At 42.0% G+C, this 16,958-nt stretch overlaps 1 protein-coding gene across 2 annotated transcripts in view; it reads right to left on the bottom strand.

The window, feature by feature from the left end:
- Positions 1 to 1,343: 1,343 nt before the first annotated feature.
- Positions 1,344 to 16,958, bottom strand: part of LOC109644133 (DNA polymerase nu-like) — a 45,739-nt gene continuing 30,124 nt past the window's right edge. For both annotated transcript variants that reach the window (XM_069519137.1, XM_069519139.1), the window contains 8 exons: positions 14,012 to 14,123; positions 11,778 to 11,860; positions 7,143 to 7,274; positions 3,199 to 3,309; positions 3,048 to 3,123; positions 2,629 to 2,696; positions 2,382 to 2,443; positions 1,344 to 2,044 (listed from right to left, as the gene is read on the bottom strand). In XM_069519137.1, coding sequence (XP_069375238.1) covers positions 1,976 to 2,044; positions 2,382 to 2,443; positions 2,629 to 2,696; positions 3,048 to 3,123; positions 3,199 to 3,309; positions 7,143 to 7,274; positions 11,778 to 11,860; positions 14,012 to 14,123 — 713 coding nt within the window. In that variant the 3' untranslated portion in view covers positions 1,344 to 1,975. The remainder of the gene's footprint in view (positions 2,045 to 2,381; positions 2,444 to 2,628; positions 2,697 to 3,047; positions 3,124 to 3,198; positions 3,310 to 7,142; positions 7,275 to 11,777; positions 11,861 to 14,011; positions 14,124 to 16,958) is intronic.

The following is a 16,958-nucleotide window of genomic DNA, read 5'->3' as shown; positions in this document are numbered from 1 at the left end:
ATGATTAATGAGAGGATAATAGGCATTAAATATTCATTATTTTGGTTTCACGACTTGCTGCCAGTCAATTATTACTGCTGAAATAAGCCACATAAAATTTTTTCCAACTGATGGTAAAGGAAAAGTGTGAATCCAGTTCAGTATAACGCTGCATTCTTTACACAAAGTAGTTTCAAACACAAGGAAAACTGCTTTATTTGTGTTTGTTTTAACTCCATACCTACTTTGAGCACCCCTGCTCCAAAAGTGCAGCGTGCTCTCTAGAATTTGCACAAACCAGTCTCACTCCCCTCTCTCAAAAAAATAAAAGGGGTGGGGGGGGTTTGCACCCTGAAAAACTGCGGGACAATGAGAGAATAGAGGGGCAGATTTCCATAACACTGTCCATGGCCGTGGCTGTAAACTGCTCATACTGACCCGGTGAGAAAAGCTTCCCTCACATCAGCACATGGGAGCACATTCCTGCTCGAGGGTTCAATGGGCAAAGTGAAGGGCCACTGCGCTGCAAAAGAGAGGAAACTAGAGGAATGTAAATACACGGCGAGACAGAACCGTTGGACAAGCTGCAGGAGAGCCTTCGTGCCACCTTTTGTGACCGACTGAAAAAGTGACTATAATTAAAAGCCAACGTGAGGTGACGTTTCAAATAGGTAATGGGGGGCGAGGCATTGTTTAAAATGTCACATGGTGTATGGTTCTGCCTGGGCCCATTTTGTAGGCTTAAAGGGTCTTAATTGGAGAACAGTATAAAAGGAGCAAAAAGAGTCTCGCTGTGGCTGCCAGACACAAGGAAAGTCGGTCAGTGTGCCTGGAAGGTGGCGAGTGTGCTCGAGTGCCTTCATGGTGTGTAGGGGAAAAGAAAAGTGGGCGTGTGTGTTTCTGAACTGTGTGTTTATGCTTGTGTACGGGTATTCATGGAATGTGTGTGTGTATGTGTGTGTGTGTGAGAGAGAGAGGGGCAGGAACAAGACAAAGGGGAGAGTGGGCTCGAGCCAAACGAGCAGATAAAAGATAAGCTGGAGAGATAGCGAGGTGCTGGATCCTCACAGCTGAGCAAAATTAGATCATCTGCTTTGAATCAGCTAAATGCAACACAAAGGCTTCAACGCATTAAAGAAACCCAATATCTGCTGGATCTTTCAGTGATCGTTAGAGCTGATGTGAAAAATGTCAGAAATATGACTTGTTGAAAGAAGGTTATCATTTTTCTACGCTTCTATAAAATAATCCTCTTAAATTTGACATGCAAATTAGCTTCAATTAATTGAGAATTAGTGCCTACACACAGAAAAACATGCAAAATAAATAAAATGGTCGTTAGGTTCATCATTAGCTCACAGAGGTTTGTAAGAACAGAATAAATGCTAATTTTATTCAGCACAAACGAAGTATTACAACAATAAAAACATGAAAGTCTGTAGAACACAGAACAACATATTTCATGTATACAGTAGTCAAACTGCTTCAGCTGTTTAAATATCAGACCAAAAGCAATTTCATGAACCGATAAATATCGTGCATTCCCTCAAATGTGTAACTTCACCTTGGCAACGAGGCAGAGAAAACAGTGTTGGTCTTAACGAGATAGTGTGAACACGGAGGAGGAGAGGAGTAGGACGAGGATTTTTTTTAAGGATAGAGAGAGAGAGAGAAAAAAAAGAGAACTGGTGCAATCCAGTCTGTGGCTCCTGCCGTTGCCCCCGGATACGGATGGAGTGGAAGCGCGAATTTGGAGCTGGAAGGAGCTGCAGCTGCCTGGTTACCATAGCGATGTGGATGCAGGACAAGTGAAAAGAGAGGCAGAGAGAAAGGCTAAGAGAGAGGGAGAGGTGGAACTCAAAGAAGGGAACACACCAAGAGAGATGGAGGAGGAGAGAAAGGTCTAATGTTGAAAAAGTCAAGTACTTTGTTGAACAATGGTGTGGTGGTAAGGTTGTGATGGAAGGAAGGGAGGAGGAAGGCCTCAAAGAGATTCTCAAGGGATCCTAAGCTCATACATGGACCCCCAGGACTTGCCACTGGAGACTGCCACCTTTAGGGGGACCTAGGGAACACACACACACACACACACACACACACACACACACACACACACACACACACACACACACACACACACACACACACACACACACACAGAATAATCAATAATTCAATTAATAATCATTGGTTGAAAAACCAGTCGGGGTGATTTCTGAGACGGGAGCATTTAAAAGTCTCGCTCTTCTCCCTCTGCTGACACTGTGTACGTCCCCATTAGCCTCAACTCTGTGTCCATGGTTTACCAAAGCCATAGACTGAGTAGTGCACAATCTCTGAGCATGATCACTGACTCTATTAGTCTATCTAAAAGTAAAATGTTTCTACTTTCAGGCACTGACCTTGAGATGGACGCCCTGCTGGTCCATGTGCTGCAGGGACTCCATGGTGCTCTTCACCAACGCTGCACACACACGCAGGAAGCCACACAAATGTTATCAATCATGTTAGTGATCATGGTCAAATTAGTATAAAATGTATATGAATTGTAGCTATTTTAGATAAAATAAGCAAAAACAAACCTAAAATAAATGTTAAGCTTGTTTGATAACTGATTTCCAAAGCTGATTATGAATCTAGTACATTTACCTGCAAAGTTTTCCACCTGTGAGTCCTCCACTTCGTACAGAAGCTCATCATGGAGCTGCGCTATCAACCTTCAGTTACAAACACATCCAGAAACACATAAAACATCAACTATGACGACACTTCTAACACAAGTACTAGTAAATATATGTGGCTCCCAGCCGATCCCAAGTATCTCCATCAACTCCCCCCTCTACTCTGCAATTTGGCTCCCTCATCAAGTGTGTTTACTCGAGCTGAATGTTTAGCGTGTGTCAGCAGCATCATTTGGGAGATTCAGAGCGATGTGAGGAGTCAGTGTGGGTTTCATTACAAATGTATGAAAGGAGAGAATGAAGGATACAGAGCTTAGCATAACACTGGAGAAATGGCTTGTAATAGGAGCATCCTCGGTTCAGCAGAGCAATGATTCACGGTTGTACCTGGCGGTGAGCGAGCTGGTGGACACGAGGTTGAAGATTCGGATCATGGCCACCTTACAGAGATCAGCAGCAGAACCTGTGCACATGTACACGTGAGATTGAGCTCAAATATGTTGCCATGGGGTTGTTCGGTCACTGTCAGTTATCCCACCTTGAACTGTAAAGTTGACAGCCTGCCTTTCAGCCTGCATGCGGATTCCCCAATCTGGAGAGTGGATGTGAGGGAGGGTTCGTCGACGACCCATGATGGACAGCACATAACCTAGAAAAAGCAAAAAAGAGTCAGGTTCATTGTGGCCATGTGCATTATTTTCTTCAGTCGAATTTATTCAAATTTAGACCAACATTTTTCCTGAGGGCCGGTCCTCTCTCACGACCTCGGACCCTCCATGGCAACTCTGCTGCTCCTTCAACATTCACTCACACTAGAGATCGTCTGAAGAAATTTTATTCTCCCTAAAATCGGCATCAGCCCCAAAAATCCATATTAATCGGCCTCTACAAGTTTAAGATCAGGAGAAAACCTTTCTAAAGACAAATTCACATTTTGACCAACAACTCTGAATGGAAACAGTTTTTCTGAGCCAGTCTCCATTGTTTCAGTCCAGTGAGTCATCCATGAAGCTACAAAGGACAGTTACATGAAAGGTCATTTGTTGAAACAGCGTTATAGGTGATTATGGTAACAGCTAGCTTACAATGACACACAGGCACGCAACAGAAACACACACACACACACAAACCACTGCATCCACGTAACAAGTAGAAAAGCAAAGAATGCAGGCCTTCAAACACACTGGAACACAATAATGTGATGTACAAAGTACACAAACACATCATACACAGGTATGCAACACACAGTTAGAGACACACACACACACACACACACACACACAGTGGGCCCAGTACATTCCACCAGCTAACAACAATGGAGCAGGCTTTACAGCTAAATCCCTGTAGTATCCCGTACTATGAGGAAAGCCAACCATGGCATGAAACCTGAATGACCCTCTTCCTAGAACACACACACCTACACACCTACACACACAGACATAAATGCAAAGGAAATGAACGCACACCACTAGAAACAAACACAAAAACCAACTCACTGTGAATCCACCGTTGACACATGAGTGTGACCTTTTCATGAAGAATGTGACCTTTGTTCCGGGCCCCAGTGACAGGGACGTGTAGTGTACTTTAGGTCAGTGAAAACACATCACACAAATGCTCCATTTATAGACAGGTATGACTGTGAATCATACTGGAATGTGTGTGTTTTTCATTCTCCGTAAAACTGTTTTTTCGACTCAGGGTGGTGTCAAAGACTCGGCTTTTTTAAGTTGATCAGAGAGAGTGGCAGTATAGTTGTTGGGCAACAATTTATTATCACTGAATTATCATTTATTAACTTTTAGTGATATTTTACTGTGATAAAATCATTGTTTCACTGTTTAAACCAATTATTTCAAATGGACTTTTGAGGGCAGATGACACAACATGAGTAATACCTAGGGATGACTTCATTTTCTTCCTAAGCATGTCATGTATCTGTTAATCAAATTTGATTAAACCGCGCCCGCAGTCCCGATAATGCATTTCACTTTTTAAGCATTATCTCAGTAAATATATTATTAAACAGGCGTGTTGCCTATTCCTAGAGATGATTGAATGATATGATCAAGAAAAACCTAACATTTGAATTTATCACAGGCTTTCAGCCCTTTGTAGTAATGATCCGTTTTGTAATTTATTATGTGGAAAAGCACTTTAATTAGTATTATTACCTTCTTTTCTACTTGATTTTTTTGAGATGTAAGAAAAGATTAAAATATATGTAGTAAATCTAAGAGGCCATTGAGAAAATTTTGCAGTAGCTGCAATTTTACTTTTTTCATTCTTGGCCTTATCCATATAGCTTAGTGCCACAGCCTTTTGTGCCATAATCTATTAAAGGCTTAAAACCTATGAGGCTGAAACTACAACTATAATTTAAATCTATTTTTAAGTCTTAACCAACTTTATTCTCTGCAGTTACGAAATATCTCAATAGATACGTGCATGAAAATGTGACTGTGCCTCAGAGCCTGGACGTGTTCATGTGTGAGTGTTAGCACAGCGGGGTGTTTACATATCTGTGCAGATAAAAGCTTCCTTTTGTCTGTCGAGGCCTTCAGAAGAGTCGACTCATTTTTTATCTCTGTGATTCCCCCTGTTTTTTTCGTCATATTTTTTTTAAACCGTCCTTACGAGTGAAGGTATGGCATTCGTCCCAAGAGCTTTGATGAAATGTGCATGATATGAAGAACAACAGGACGGGCTTACCCAGAGTGGTGGCTTTACCTCATTTTAATATCAAAGACAGTGAGTTTCAAACACTGTTCAGAGAAGCACAATCTTGGCAAATGTGAAGAAAGAGACCATTAAATATTCCTGCTCTGGTTCTCATCTCTGTATCCTTCCTCCTGGGTTTCATTTTATGCTTCTGTCACCATGAAATATTCTGCCTTTTACTTCTCTCTCTGCCTTCACACCCATACTGTGATACCATGACATTCACCTCACCTTCACTTTGCCCTGTCCCATACGCTTCCAACAAATATGACAGCAGCTGAGCCTGCACCTCATCTCTGCTCAGCCTGCCAGCATCCACAGAAACTGAGCAAAATCCTCTGCGTCGGATACCAATCAACTATTAACTCAGAGAACAAGGAGCAACAGCATTAATCTCTCAATCCACCGGCTCCAGCCGGTGAATCTGGTGTGATGTTGTTCGCCTCCTCCCAGCCAGAACAGACTATCTTAATCGATCTGCTGTAGTCCTGCTGTGGAATGAGGGAGGGTGCGACCAAAGGGGAAGCGATTTGAAAACAGAGACGTGAGGAGAGTGTGAGGGAGAGACAAGAAAATGCAAAGAGAAAAACAGAGAGAGTAAGCCAGACAGACTGAGGGACAGCGAGACAGAGCGTGTGGGACGAGCAGGGCCGATAAATCCCAGCACTGTCTCCGATGGGAGCATCACCATGGTGATGAGCTGAATTAAAGCCGACTGTTGGGTGCATCATCACTCTGCCCCTGAGAACGAGGAGGCTTTCCACTGTGATCCGTGTGCAGCATTTGAGAAGAATGAGTCCAGTGCACTGCGTAGATGAAGAAGCCGACGCCGGGGAAACAGGGAAGTAAAGAGTAGGGAGAGGGGCGGGGTGTGGTGATGGGGTTGAAGTGGGTGATGGAGCACCTGTCTGAGCGGGACGGCGGGTCAGTGTTTTTGACAAAAGAGTCCACCCTCACGACTGGCATAAAAAAAACACCTGACCTAATTCCTGATGTTTACAACAAGATGAAGTGATTTTTCAGCAAAATAAAATGACTGAGGTCAGAGAGATGAGCTGAAACTAACACCCTGACACAATTTGCTCATTTGCACTAATCTGATTAGGTTGTAATTGGTTTACACTTCAAACTATCAGTGTTTAATTAGCAGGAACACCAATACTGCACACGTCTGATAAAGTAAAGACGGGATTAGATCGCAGGCCAGAGTCAGAGATCTTAATCTGATTCAGTGAATTCTGACTGACACTGGGCTCGTGTGCAACCAGGGTTAAAGTGCAGACTTTACACTATTCTGTGTGCGCGTGTTCAAGTCTCAGGTGTGCTGCGCTGGCAGTTTTGTTGGAATATAAATAGATTGTCCCGTCTCAACCGTCAGCCGCCTTCACATATAACACTCACCCAACCCCCCCCCCCCCCAACTCACCTTGTTCCCCCTCCTCCAATATTGACCCACAGCAGTTTGTCTCATTCCTGCTAATGTAAGCACATCCACTTCTTTTTCAGCCAAACACACACACACGCACAAATCCATAGTGAGTGTGGTCTGCGTAGTGTAACTAAAAGTGCAAGGTGTAACCCAAACACACATTTTGTTGTTATTATTTGTTTGCACATTTTGCTGAATTCACTTATTTGTATTTCTTAAAATTAACCCTTGATTTAACTTTGACCCTAACTTCTATTTCACAATCATTGATTAGTATCTGACTCATTTTAACCTTGAGGTAATATTTGAGAGGAAGAAGAATGTAGAGGGACCTTGTTTGTGGCACAGCTGGATGGTCCTGTGGATGAAGGCCTGGACTTCACTGTAGGTCTGGAGGAAACTGTCCTGGAACTGACTGGCCTGGTTGGCACTAACACCCAAGATCCCTGATAGTCTCTCGCGGCCTGTGGGGAACAACATTTACTGATTAACTTTGTCGTATTTAAAGATGAAAGCTTATACCAGGAGGAGCTGCAAGGGGAACATGCACAGATAAAATAAACATTTAACTTAGTGAGAGGTGCTAGTAGGCTTATGTTACCTTTGGACAAGAGCTAGACCGATATGTGGGTTAGCTGATAATATCGGATATGGGCCTTTCGCAGACACATCAGAATTTATGTTTACTGATATGAAAGATTTATTTTCCAGAACAAACAATGCGTAAAAGATTTATGTTGATATTTTTCATTTTCTTTGTTGTTTATATAAAATGTAGTTGTTGTGCTGAGCAAAACTAATTGGTTGCTAGGGTGGCTTCATGTTTATCATACAGATAAGAGAGCAGCATCAATCTTCTGAACTAATCTCCACAAGAAAGCATCCAAGCAGATTTCCCAAAATGATGAATTACGATCTTTGAGCTGACAAATATATAACCAGAGATTTTAAATGGAGCAAAACGACCTCTAGAGCAGAAGAGGCCGGGGGTGAGAGAGTAAAGGGAGGAGAGTGAACAGCAGACAGACTGGACTAGAGGGTGAGAGAAATGAAGGGTGAGTGACAGAAGAGGAGGAGAGGAAAAGATAAAAGCAGAGAGAGCAAAGACCAGGGTAAGACTGCCAGGGGTGTGTGCTATTCAGGTTTACTCTCCTGTTACCAACATTAGCTTCTTTTTCAGACAGGCAGCCTCTGAGTTTGAGGATGAAGATGTTTGAATTAATTCCAGTCGTCTCATCTGTCTGTGTGGTGCATTTACAGTTGGTGAAATATGTCAGCACCGCGGCCGTGTCACCAACGTGTCCGGTTTTGTGTTTTCACATGTGTGGAGCTAGACGCCACTGAGGCCCTGTTCAGACCCAACATTAACATCCTTCTCGTGCAATGGTCTGTGATGCATGTGGCCAAGTACTTTTTTAGCAAAATGAACAAAGTGGGTACGGTTTCATAATGAACCGAAAATATTTTCAGACTTCCCATTGTTTCCCAAACATTGATTTATCTGTGGAGGCCCCGACACAGTGTCAAGGCTGATGCCACATATTGATTTCAATTTTTTTTTTTACTATTTTAAATTAGTAAATCTTGTAGAGCTGCTTGCAGGAAATTGATTCGCTCAGCTGCTCCTTGTCTCTCTCCCTCTCTCACACACACACACACACACACACACACACACACACACACACACACACACACACTTGCTAAAAACAACAACACATTTGCTCTTTAAAAACACTAGTGACGTACAAAGATGTATATAGATGACGTTTATTGTGCATACTCCAGGTACCAAATGACGTTAAAGGACACAAGATGGTGGCACCTCTATCGGGGGGGGTGTATTTTAGCTTCATTTTTGTACAACGAGAGGAGGTTGAAACGTGTCGGCTGACTTTTAAATACAACCTATAATTTGGACATACTAGAGCTATACTTAGAGTTGTGCGTAGTGATGTAGGAGGGTGTGTAAGGTGCGAGAGCGCTCAGGCTCTGGAGAAACGCGTTCCTGCATCTGTATAAGGCCCCACATTCCTGCTGAATGAGGTCACTTCAGGGAGTGACCTTTGACCTGTCTTCCTGACGCTCACTGCACTGCTCCTCTTGTACTCCTCTCAATTTCTTTTGTCCTCTCTCTCGTCTTTTCTTCTACTGCTGCTGCTATCTTCCTGTTAATTCTGACATTTTGGGCTTTTTTTTTTTGCCCTCTCTCCATTGCCTTTGTGTTTTCTGCCCACACTGTGAAAAGTGTCTGTATAGTAACAAATGTGAAAATGCAAAAAAAAAGGCTGCGGATATTATTTTATTTTGTAAAGGTCACTAAAGTCCTATTTTTTTATCTATATTTTTTTGCCTTTATGATGAGTTCCTATTTTCACAGTGCACACGAAGCCCATCTCTCAGCTCCTTCATCTCTACTTTTTGTTCTCCAGCATCATCACTTGGCCTTCTTATTAGTTGACCTAATTGTATAACATATGTATGCGTGCCTGCGTGCGTGTGTGTGTGTGTGTGTTTGTGCGTGTGTGTGTGTGAGTCCATAGCACGGCTCTGCCCCTCCTCCCTGGCCTGATTATTGTCTTGCAGAGAAAGCTTCCTTTTAGTATTCAGTATCCATGGCAACGTATCCTTCCATGAAGAGCTGTCTGTCTATGCTGATCAGGAGCTCCCTCAATTCCTCTTCTCATTTCCCTCTTTCTTTCCCGCTGCCCCACCCACTCTTTACTCTTCCCCTTTCCCCTACATTACTCTCTCCTCCACGACCTCCCCCTTTCCCCTTTTTCGCCTTTAGCCTACATTTTCCGCCCACCTCCTCTCAGTACCTCACTCCATCATTCTCCTTACACACATTTGCCCGATTGACTATCAGATGTTAAGGTTCAGTGAGATTCCTAGAGTGGTATCAGTTATCTCTGTGTGGCTCTGTTGGCTTATTTTTCTTCTCTCCTGCCGAGCCATGACTCCAGCTAAAGCAGAAATACCACAGAAGCCTCCATCATCAGCTATAGAGCATCGGATTTTGTTGAACTCCTTAAGCGCACTCAAAGCCTGTGAAAGATCGCCGCTGGCCCAGTTCCCTACATGCACATTCTGATGCAAACCATGCGCTGTAGGATTTCTGCTGATTGGCTAATTAATTAAATCAAACATATTTTCTGGATTCGTCATGACGCTGGGCTCAGGAGGAACAGTGAAGGTCCTGTTTTGATAATATATCATGACTGAGTCAGAGTGAAAGCATGAAACTAAAAAAATGTATAGAAGTCTTTTGTGTAAACAACGCACGCTAAGCTATGTATTGTATTACACTTGTCCACTGGAATATTTTTATTTAAAATATTGGACATCTCTGGTGTCAGCAAACTGTAAAGAGGTCAAAACCAATGACATAACTGACCTATTTAGACGTATATAACAAGTGAAGCACATGACCAGGTTACTGATGATCTAATTTTATAGTAATTTAACCTTCGCTCAGTAAAATGAGTGAGAACGTTTGTCACAACACTGACCCACAAAGCCAGAAAAGCACGCAGCACCTGAGCAGGTACAGAAGCTGAGAGAAAATGACAAACCATAAAGAATTATAGCGTCTGCCGCAGGTGCAATTCTTAAAAAGCTGAACCCTACTCATGACCTCTGACCTCTTCACCCAGCTCAACAACTCTCCAGCTCTTTTTACCAATAATATATAATGACTGGCAACCCCCAATGCCCTCTACAAGGAGATGTTCGGCACACACTTTGTAGAAGCCTCAATAAAAAGAGGAGACTGACTCAGAGAACTCTTACAAAGGGAATTGTTCTGGATGTATATACATTAAAAGCCACACGATACCCAGGTTTAAAAGCAGAAGTTGTATTTACAGTTGATATAATTTAACATCCATGAGATATTAAAGTCTTTTCAACTCACCATCTTGTCAAGTGCCTCAGATTCCTTCAACTTGTCTAGTGTTCATCAATATGTTTGTCACTTCATCAGGCCATATGGTGCCTTACCATGTCCTTCCATTTTGTCTCAGACACATATGCCTCAGTTAGAAAGCATTAAAGAGCTGCGGCTTCTGAAAGTATGATACAACAGATTTCCCTCATATATATTAAGATATATATGTTTCTAATTTTTGAACTCAAACGAACAAGCTCTACATCAGAAGCCAAGCAGTTGCTGATTAATGTATTTAAAAGCTGCTGTCGTCTGGTATAACTTCAGTTTTTACAACTAGCTGACATTGTCAGAACTGTTATTATGATTTCACACTACAGGCTTTTGAAAATCAGGCATTTATGAAATGTTGGTACCTTGATGGTCCACTGACTGTTTCACATCAGATCATAGCAGCGGCTGTTAAGGAGCTTTGTTTTAGTCTAGAGGAAAAAGCTGCAGTTCTTCAGAAGCATGTCAACATGGTCACGCTCTACGCAGACACACAAATGTCCATGTGATTATATGCACAAAACATTTACTGACATATATAAGTGCTCAGATGTTAGTTTAGTCTCACATGACGCTGTGTCACTGGTCATGTGTGTAGGTTCACAAGAACATGCACATATGAGAACCACACTTGGGTCAGAGTCTCTTTATGAGCCACAAGGGTGCATACATTCATCCTCCTCTGCCTCTCACCCACGTCTGTCCACTGTGTGAACTCAGGAATGTGTTCCACAACATGGGAGTAAACACACGAAGATCACAAACATATACGGGTTCTGACAACCTGGAATTAAACTATTTTCAGGTTCTTTCTTCCTCGATTTGTTTTATCCCAGAATCTCTGAAGCTCACATAACTACCCTCTTCACACCATGAACCATTTATAACCTATAGATGAAAACCTCTTTTTGAAACGATACAGGTCGACTGTCCAGCTCATAGATGTTGTCTGAGGAATATTTCTATCTTCATTAATCAATAATTTATCCCCCACTGCCCTGTGAGTGTGTGAGTGTGTGTTTGTGCTCACCTGCCCCGTACACAACGGAGTAAACGATGCGTTTAGCGTGTTCCCGATCCTCAGAGGTCACCTGACCCTCGCTTATCCCCTTCCTGAGGTACAGAGATAAACAGATTGAGAGAAACGGTGGATTTTTTTTATATCTAAATGAACTATATATTGTTTTAAGGTGAACAAAATGGTGTAGAGTTGAAAAGATTGGTTCAAAAATCAGGTAAATTGAAACGTAGACAGATGAGGTGGTAAATCAATAAGAAATGAAGAAGGGAACAACTAAAGAAGAACTAGAGGGACACTCCGAACTCCAAACACTGATTCAAACATAACCTCCTTGGCAGAGGTAATAATGTGGAGCAGGAGAGGAATCCTGGACACATAAAAAGAAAAGAAAGAAACGTGAGACAGAGTGGAAAAAGACAGAAAATGAAAATTACTGAATAGAAACTAGAATGAAATGAAAAAATAAAAACCAAGTGAGGCATGAACGTTAAAAGAACATGAACTGCAAGTGGACAGAGGGTCTAGAAAATAAGGACAGAAGAAGAGAGAGAGAGAAAGAGGACAGTTATGTAACGTGACTTGTAGACAGCCGTAGAAGTGGGGATCAGACAGGGTGGGACGTCTGCAAAGTGGCATTTCTGGAGGGGCTGACGGGGAGCTGCCAGGGCTGATCAGTGTAAAGAGTGGGTCCCACACACACACACACACACACACACACACACACACACACACACACACACACACACACACACACACACACACACACACACACACACACGTGTCTGCTGAGCCTCAACACAACAGTGTTTCATAAGGTCAGTTGTGTCAATGTCTGTTGCCTCAGGGTAGGTTCTTAAATATGAGATGATTACAGTCAAAATTCTTACCCTCTCACAAAACATACATACACGTCTGTTAAATGCCAGCTTAAGGTAAATGCTGGGTTATATAACCTTAAATACTGGTGACCCAAAGGTCAGCCTCTGGGTGAGCAAAATCCATTCTAGCTTTTCACTGCCCCCTGCTGGATAGGTTAATAATCTGCTGGAGGCTTTTAAAAACTGCAGCGTCAGATATGCAACATACAGCATTTTGGATCTGAAACACACTCCTATATCTAAGCTTTCCTACAATATCAGGTTGTTCTCACGTGAACAGTTTGGCAACTGACACCTGTCTGCAGGAAGTTGTAAGAAAAGAACGCTGAGAAACGAGGCCGGTTGCTCTTGGCTGCTTCAGAAGACAGTTATTCTCATCATAACAAATCTAAATTATAAACAAAGCAACAAGGAATCAGTGGTGTAGCAGGCTGACTGAAACAGTTTTCTACATTTGTCACATTCTGATCTAAACCTGTTTGGATGTAGCGTCTGTTTTGGCCCCATCCATCATTCTGTTGCAAGATACTTCGTTTTTCACATTTTCACCAATTCATTGAGTGTAATTTAGTGCAGCTTGATTAAATTTAAAGGGACTGATCGGACTTGGAGAAGAGACATGTGCTCTACTAACCAAAAATAATTGAGGGTTCATTGGCGAGAGAATGATGTGAGGAAAGAAGGGGAGAAGGAGGGGAAAAGATGAGAAGAAAAAAAAGAAATAAAATAGTGATGAGTGATGAAAAAGGATAGAGAAAGAAAGAAGGAGAAAATACTGGAAGGAAGGAAAGGGTGGGACTTGAAAATATAAGAACAGGGAGATAACTGGAAGAAACAAAATAGAAGACTATAAAAACCAGAGAGTAAGGTTTAGTATAATCCCTGCAGAGCTGCAGTGACAGCACACCAATTAATTTGTTTAAGGTGAGAGAGAGATAATGTAAGAGACAAAGTATAGCCTCAGCAGAGCTGTAATTATGGCCTGTGCGACCAGGTAATCTGTTTAACCGGCCGCCCTCTGCCACACACCTGACTGAGACAGACGACAGGAGTAAAGGTAGGACACTGGGACACACACACACAAGACAGGCAACACGACACAAATACTTCACAACTTGACAATGTAATCACTAGGGGCGACTGGCCCAGGGGTGTCCTGCCCATGGACAACAGAGAGCAAAGGAGGCTGATGGCACGGTAGTCATGGCAACAAGATTATAAGCGTATGAAGTGAAGGAGGCGGCAGTCTGGAGAGAGAGTGAAGGAGAGACTGGGCATGAGAGAGGGAAAGAGAAACCCTGTGTGGAACCATGAGTGTCATCACTGGCCTTTGAGATCGAGATTGAGTGTGTGTGTGCGTCTTACCACTGAGAGGCCAACATGGTAAAGACGTCAGCCTGGGGGTTGGTAAAAATGCGGAGCAGCTCAGGGTCGGAGGAGAGATGAGCTAAGAGACGCAGCTCCACCTGGCAGAAGTCTGAAAACACCACACACATACAAACCTCTTCTTAATGACACATGGCTTCAATCACACATCCATGATCCTCAGCCTGTCACCTTCAGTTGAGTCATTTCCAACATTTTAGCCATAACATAATAACCAACAGTGAGTGTGTGAAGATGAAGTCCCAGGTGTAGGTGAGATGAGCGACAGAGCTGGAGCTCCCATAGAAGAAACTGGTGCCACTGCCTCCTACATGCTCGTCTCCGTATTACAATGCAAAACTGTGAGTCTAAAAAGATGCATCCTCCTTTTTCCTTCAGCCACCAAAAAGCATGATGCTGACCCCTGATGTCATTATACCAGATATGAGATACATGGAAAAAAAAAAAAAAAAAGATAATACACACAAAGCAGTCTGATTTAATTCTCACACACACATTTACCAGCCCGAGACTGACTTGTTCACCATGTATTAACAGTTAAAACATGGAGATAGAACAGGGGACGTCAGACAGTTACAGAACAGACACATGAAAATTTCAACAACAGAAAAAACCTTGGAGACCAAATCCTTTCACAAACTCACCCGAGGCAATTACAGTACAAGCAGAGAGATAACCAGAGGTACTAACAAGACACAGTGATGGAACACACACACACACACACACACACACACACACACACACACACACACACACACACACACACACACACACACACACACACTCTTTGTGGCAGGTGACAGTTTATCAGAGTGACATGTACTGTACTGACAAGCCTACAATTCTCTTGTCAGCTTGGAAGATCGAAACCAAAACATCTCTCAAGACAAACACACACACACACACACACATAAAGCCACTGTAGTTCATTCCATTACTGTAATGTCACTCCTCTTCCTCTGCTTTGCTGCTTCAAATTCAAATTAAACCCGACTAAATGCATGAATAAAGACTCAAAATGGAAAAGTGGAAACACTGAAAGAGTCTTTTTCTCAGTCAGGATGAAGCAACCAGCTGTAACAGGTTTCAGCTCACACGGGAACAAAAAGAACGATGGAGGATGGGTGTATGGGATCGTGATGGGGGAATGTCACGCACCAGCACATTCAAAATAGACATCGTTCCATTTATCGTCATGGAGATAAATCTGAAAATGTATTGCGATGCAATTTCGGGTAAATTCTCAATTCTCAGCCCCGCTGAGAAATAAATTCCCTAGACTGTGCTGTTTAAAATGCAGGTCATGACAAACACCATTTACTGTTTAACCCAGGTCAGACACAGATGGCAGAGGAAGTGGATAAAAGGGAAAGAGAGAAGAGGATGGAGGTGGAAAAATAAGAAAGCAGGGTGGAGGGTTGAGGGTGAGGTGAGAGATGGAGGGGAAGAGATGACCGGCTTTGGTTGTGATGAGGTGAAGGAGGGAGTTTCTAAAGATATCATCCCATCAATGTTTTATGAGCCCGATCACATTTCCTCCGAGCATGGCCACCGGCCTTGGAAACATATTGCTGACCAAGATCTGTGTGTGTGTGTGTGTGTGTGTGTGTAGAAAGAGAGTGTGAAACTGGCATGAATAAAAAGAAAGAGAGATTATGGGGATGAATCCTGTAAAATCAAATGTATGAAATATAAAAGTAAACATGAAGGTAGGGCTTTGCATGTGTTCTTCTGCTTCTTCCTGTCTCTGTGATAAAAATGCCACTATCAAGAATCCTTGTATTGATCCATACAGAAATAGCTCCAATCTGCAGTAAACTCTAAATAGACCCGTAAACGAGAGGATAAATCCTGTCTCCCCTTCAAACCGAAACTATATAACTGAGAATATATCGTTTTTAGATGCTCACTCTGATTAGTTTTATTAATACATTCATTATTAATCAACTGAATATTCACTATTGGTTTCCACTCACTTGTGATGTGAATTTTCAAACAAGAGGCACTTTATCCTTATCAACATTCAATACGTGGTATTGAAGCTAAAGCCAAAGCAATTTTGATGATTGACAGAACAATGAACGTTGATTGACAAGATATTGTTAACTTCATGGGTTTGGGTTTTAAGAATTTAACAAGAGGCGTTTACTATTTTTACTAACAAAATAATGTATAACTTAGAAATTTAAATAACTTGTAATAAGTAGCCCTAATAAATAGAGCACTTCAAATATATGAATAATATAAGCCTTTCAGAGAAATATCTGCTTTTATGTTTGCCGAGAGAAAAAGGTGTATTTTATGGAATAAACAATACAGAAAAGATGTGTATTTGTTTATATTTTTGCTCTATATATTCAGTTCTATTTGTGTTTTCTCTTTATCAGCCCCCAAAAATCCATGTTAGTATATTGGTTTACTGATTAATCTCTTTGTAAAGGCAGATTTTCTTTTTCTTTTGCAGTGTTCAATTTCAAACATAGAATATTTTACACTCTAACCAAGATAGACAGATAGATAGATAGATAGATAGATAGATAGATAGATAGATAGATAGATAGATAGATAGATAGATAGATAGATAGCACCATGTATTGCTTTAGATTACAGATATTAACAACAATAAATAAGAAGGCACCAGCACCAGTTCGTTGGACAACATCCTAAGATATCATGGGACTAAGTCTCATACATCTTTAATGTTTCCAGCTACAGTGGCCTGAACAGCCCTCAGTGCTGCTCTGCAGTACAGCGTGGAGTATGAAGGTTAGAGAAAAAAAGCTTAGGAGCCCAACTCAAACCTGCAGATTGAGAATATGAAATGTCCCTTGTGGGTTGGGGTTGGTGGAGAAAAGCTTCCAGAAAGAATAAGCAAACCAGCACAAGCCGAAGTAATAGTTCCATAGGTTGAACTAGATTCTTCAAG

Source organism: Paralichthys olivaceus, chromosome 22 (assembly GCF_024713975.1).
Source record: "Paralichthys olivaceus isolate ysfri-2021 chromosome 22, ASM2471397v2, whole genome shotgun sequence".
In the NCBI taxonomy this organism is placed as follows: domain Eukaryota; kingdom Metazoa; phylum Chordata; class Actinopteri; order Pleuronectiformes; family Paralichthyidae; genus Paralichthys; species Paralichthys olivaceus.
This window is presented reverse-complemented; position numbering and strand designations above follow the sequence as displayed.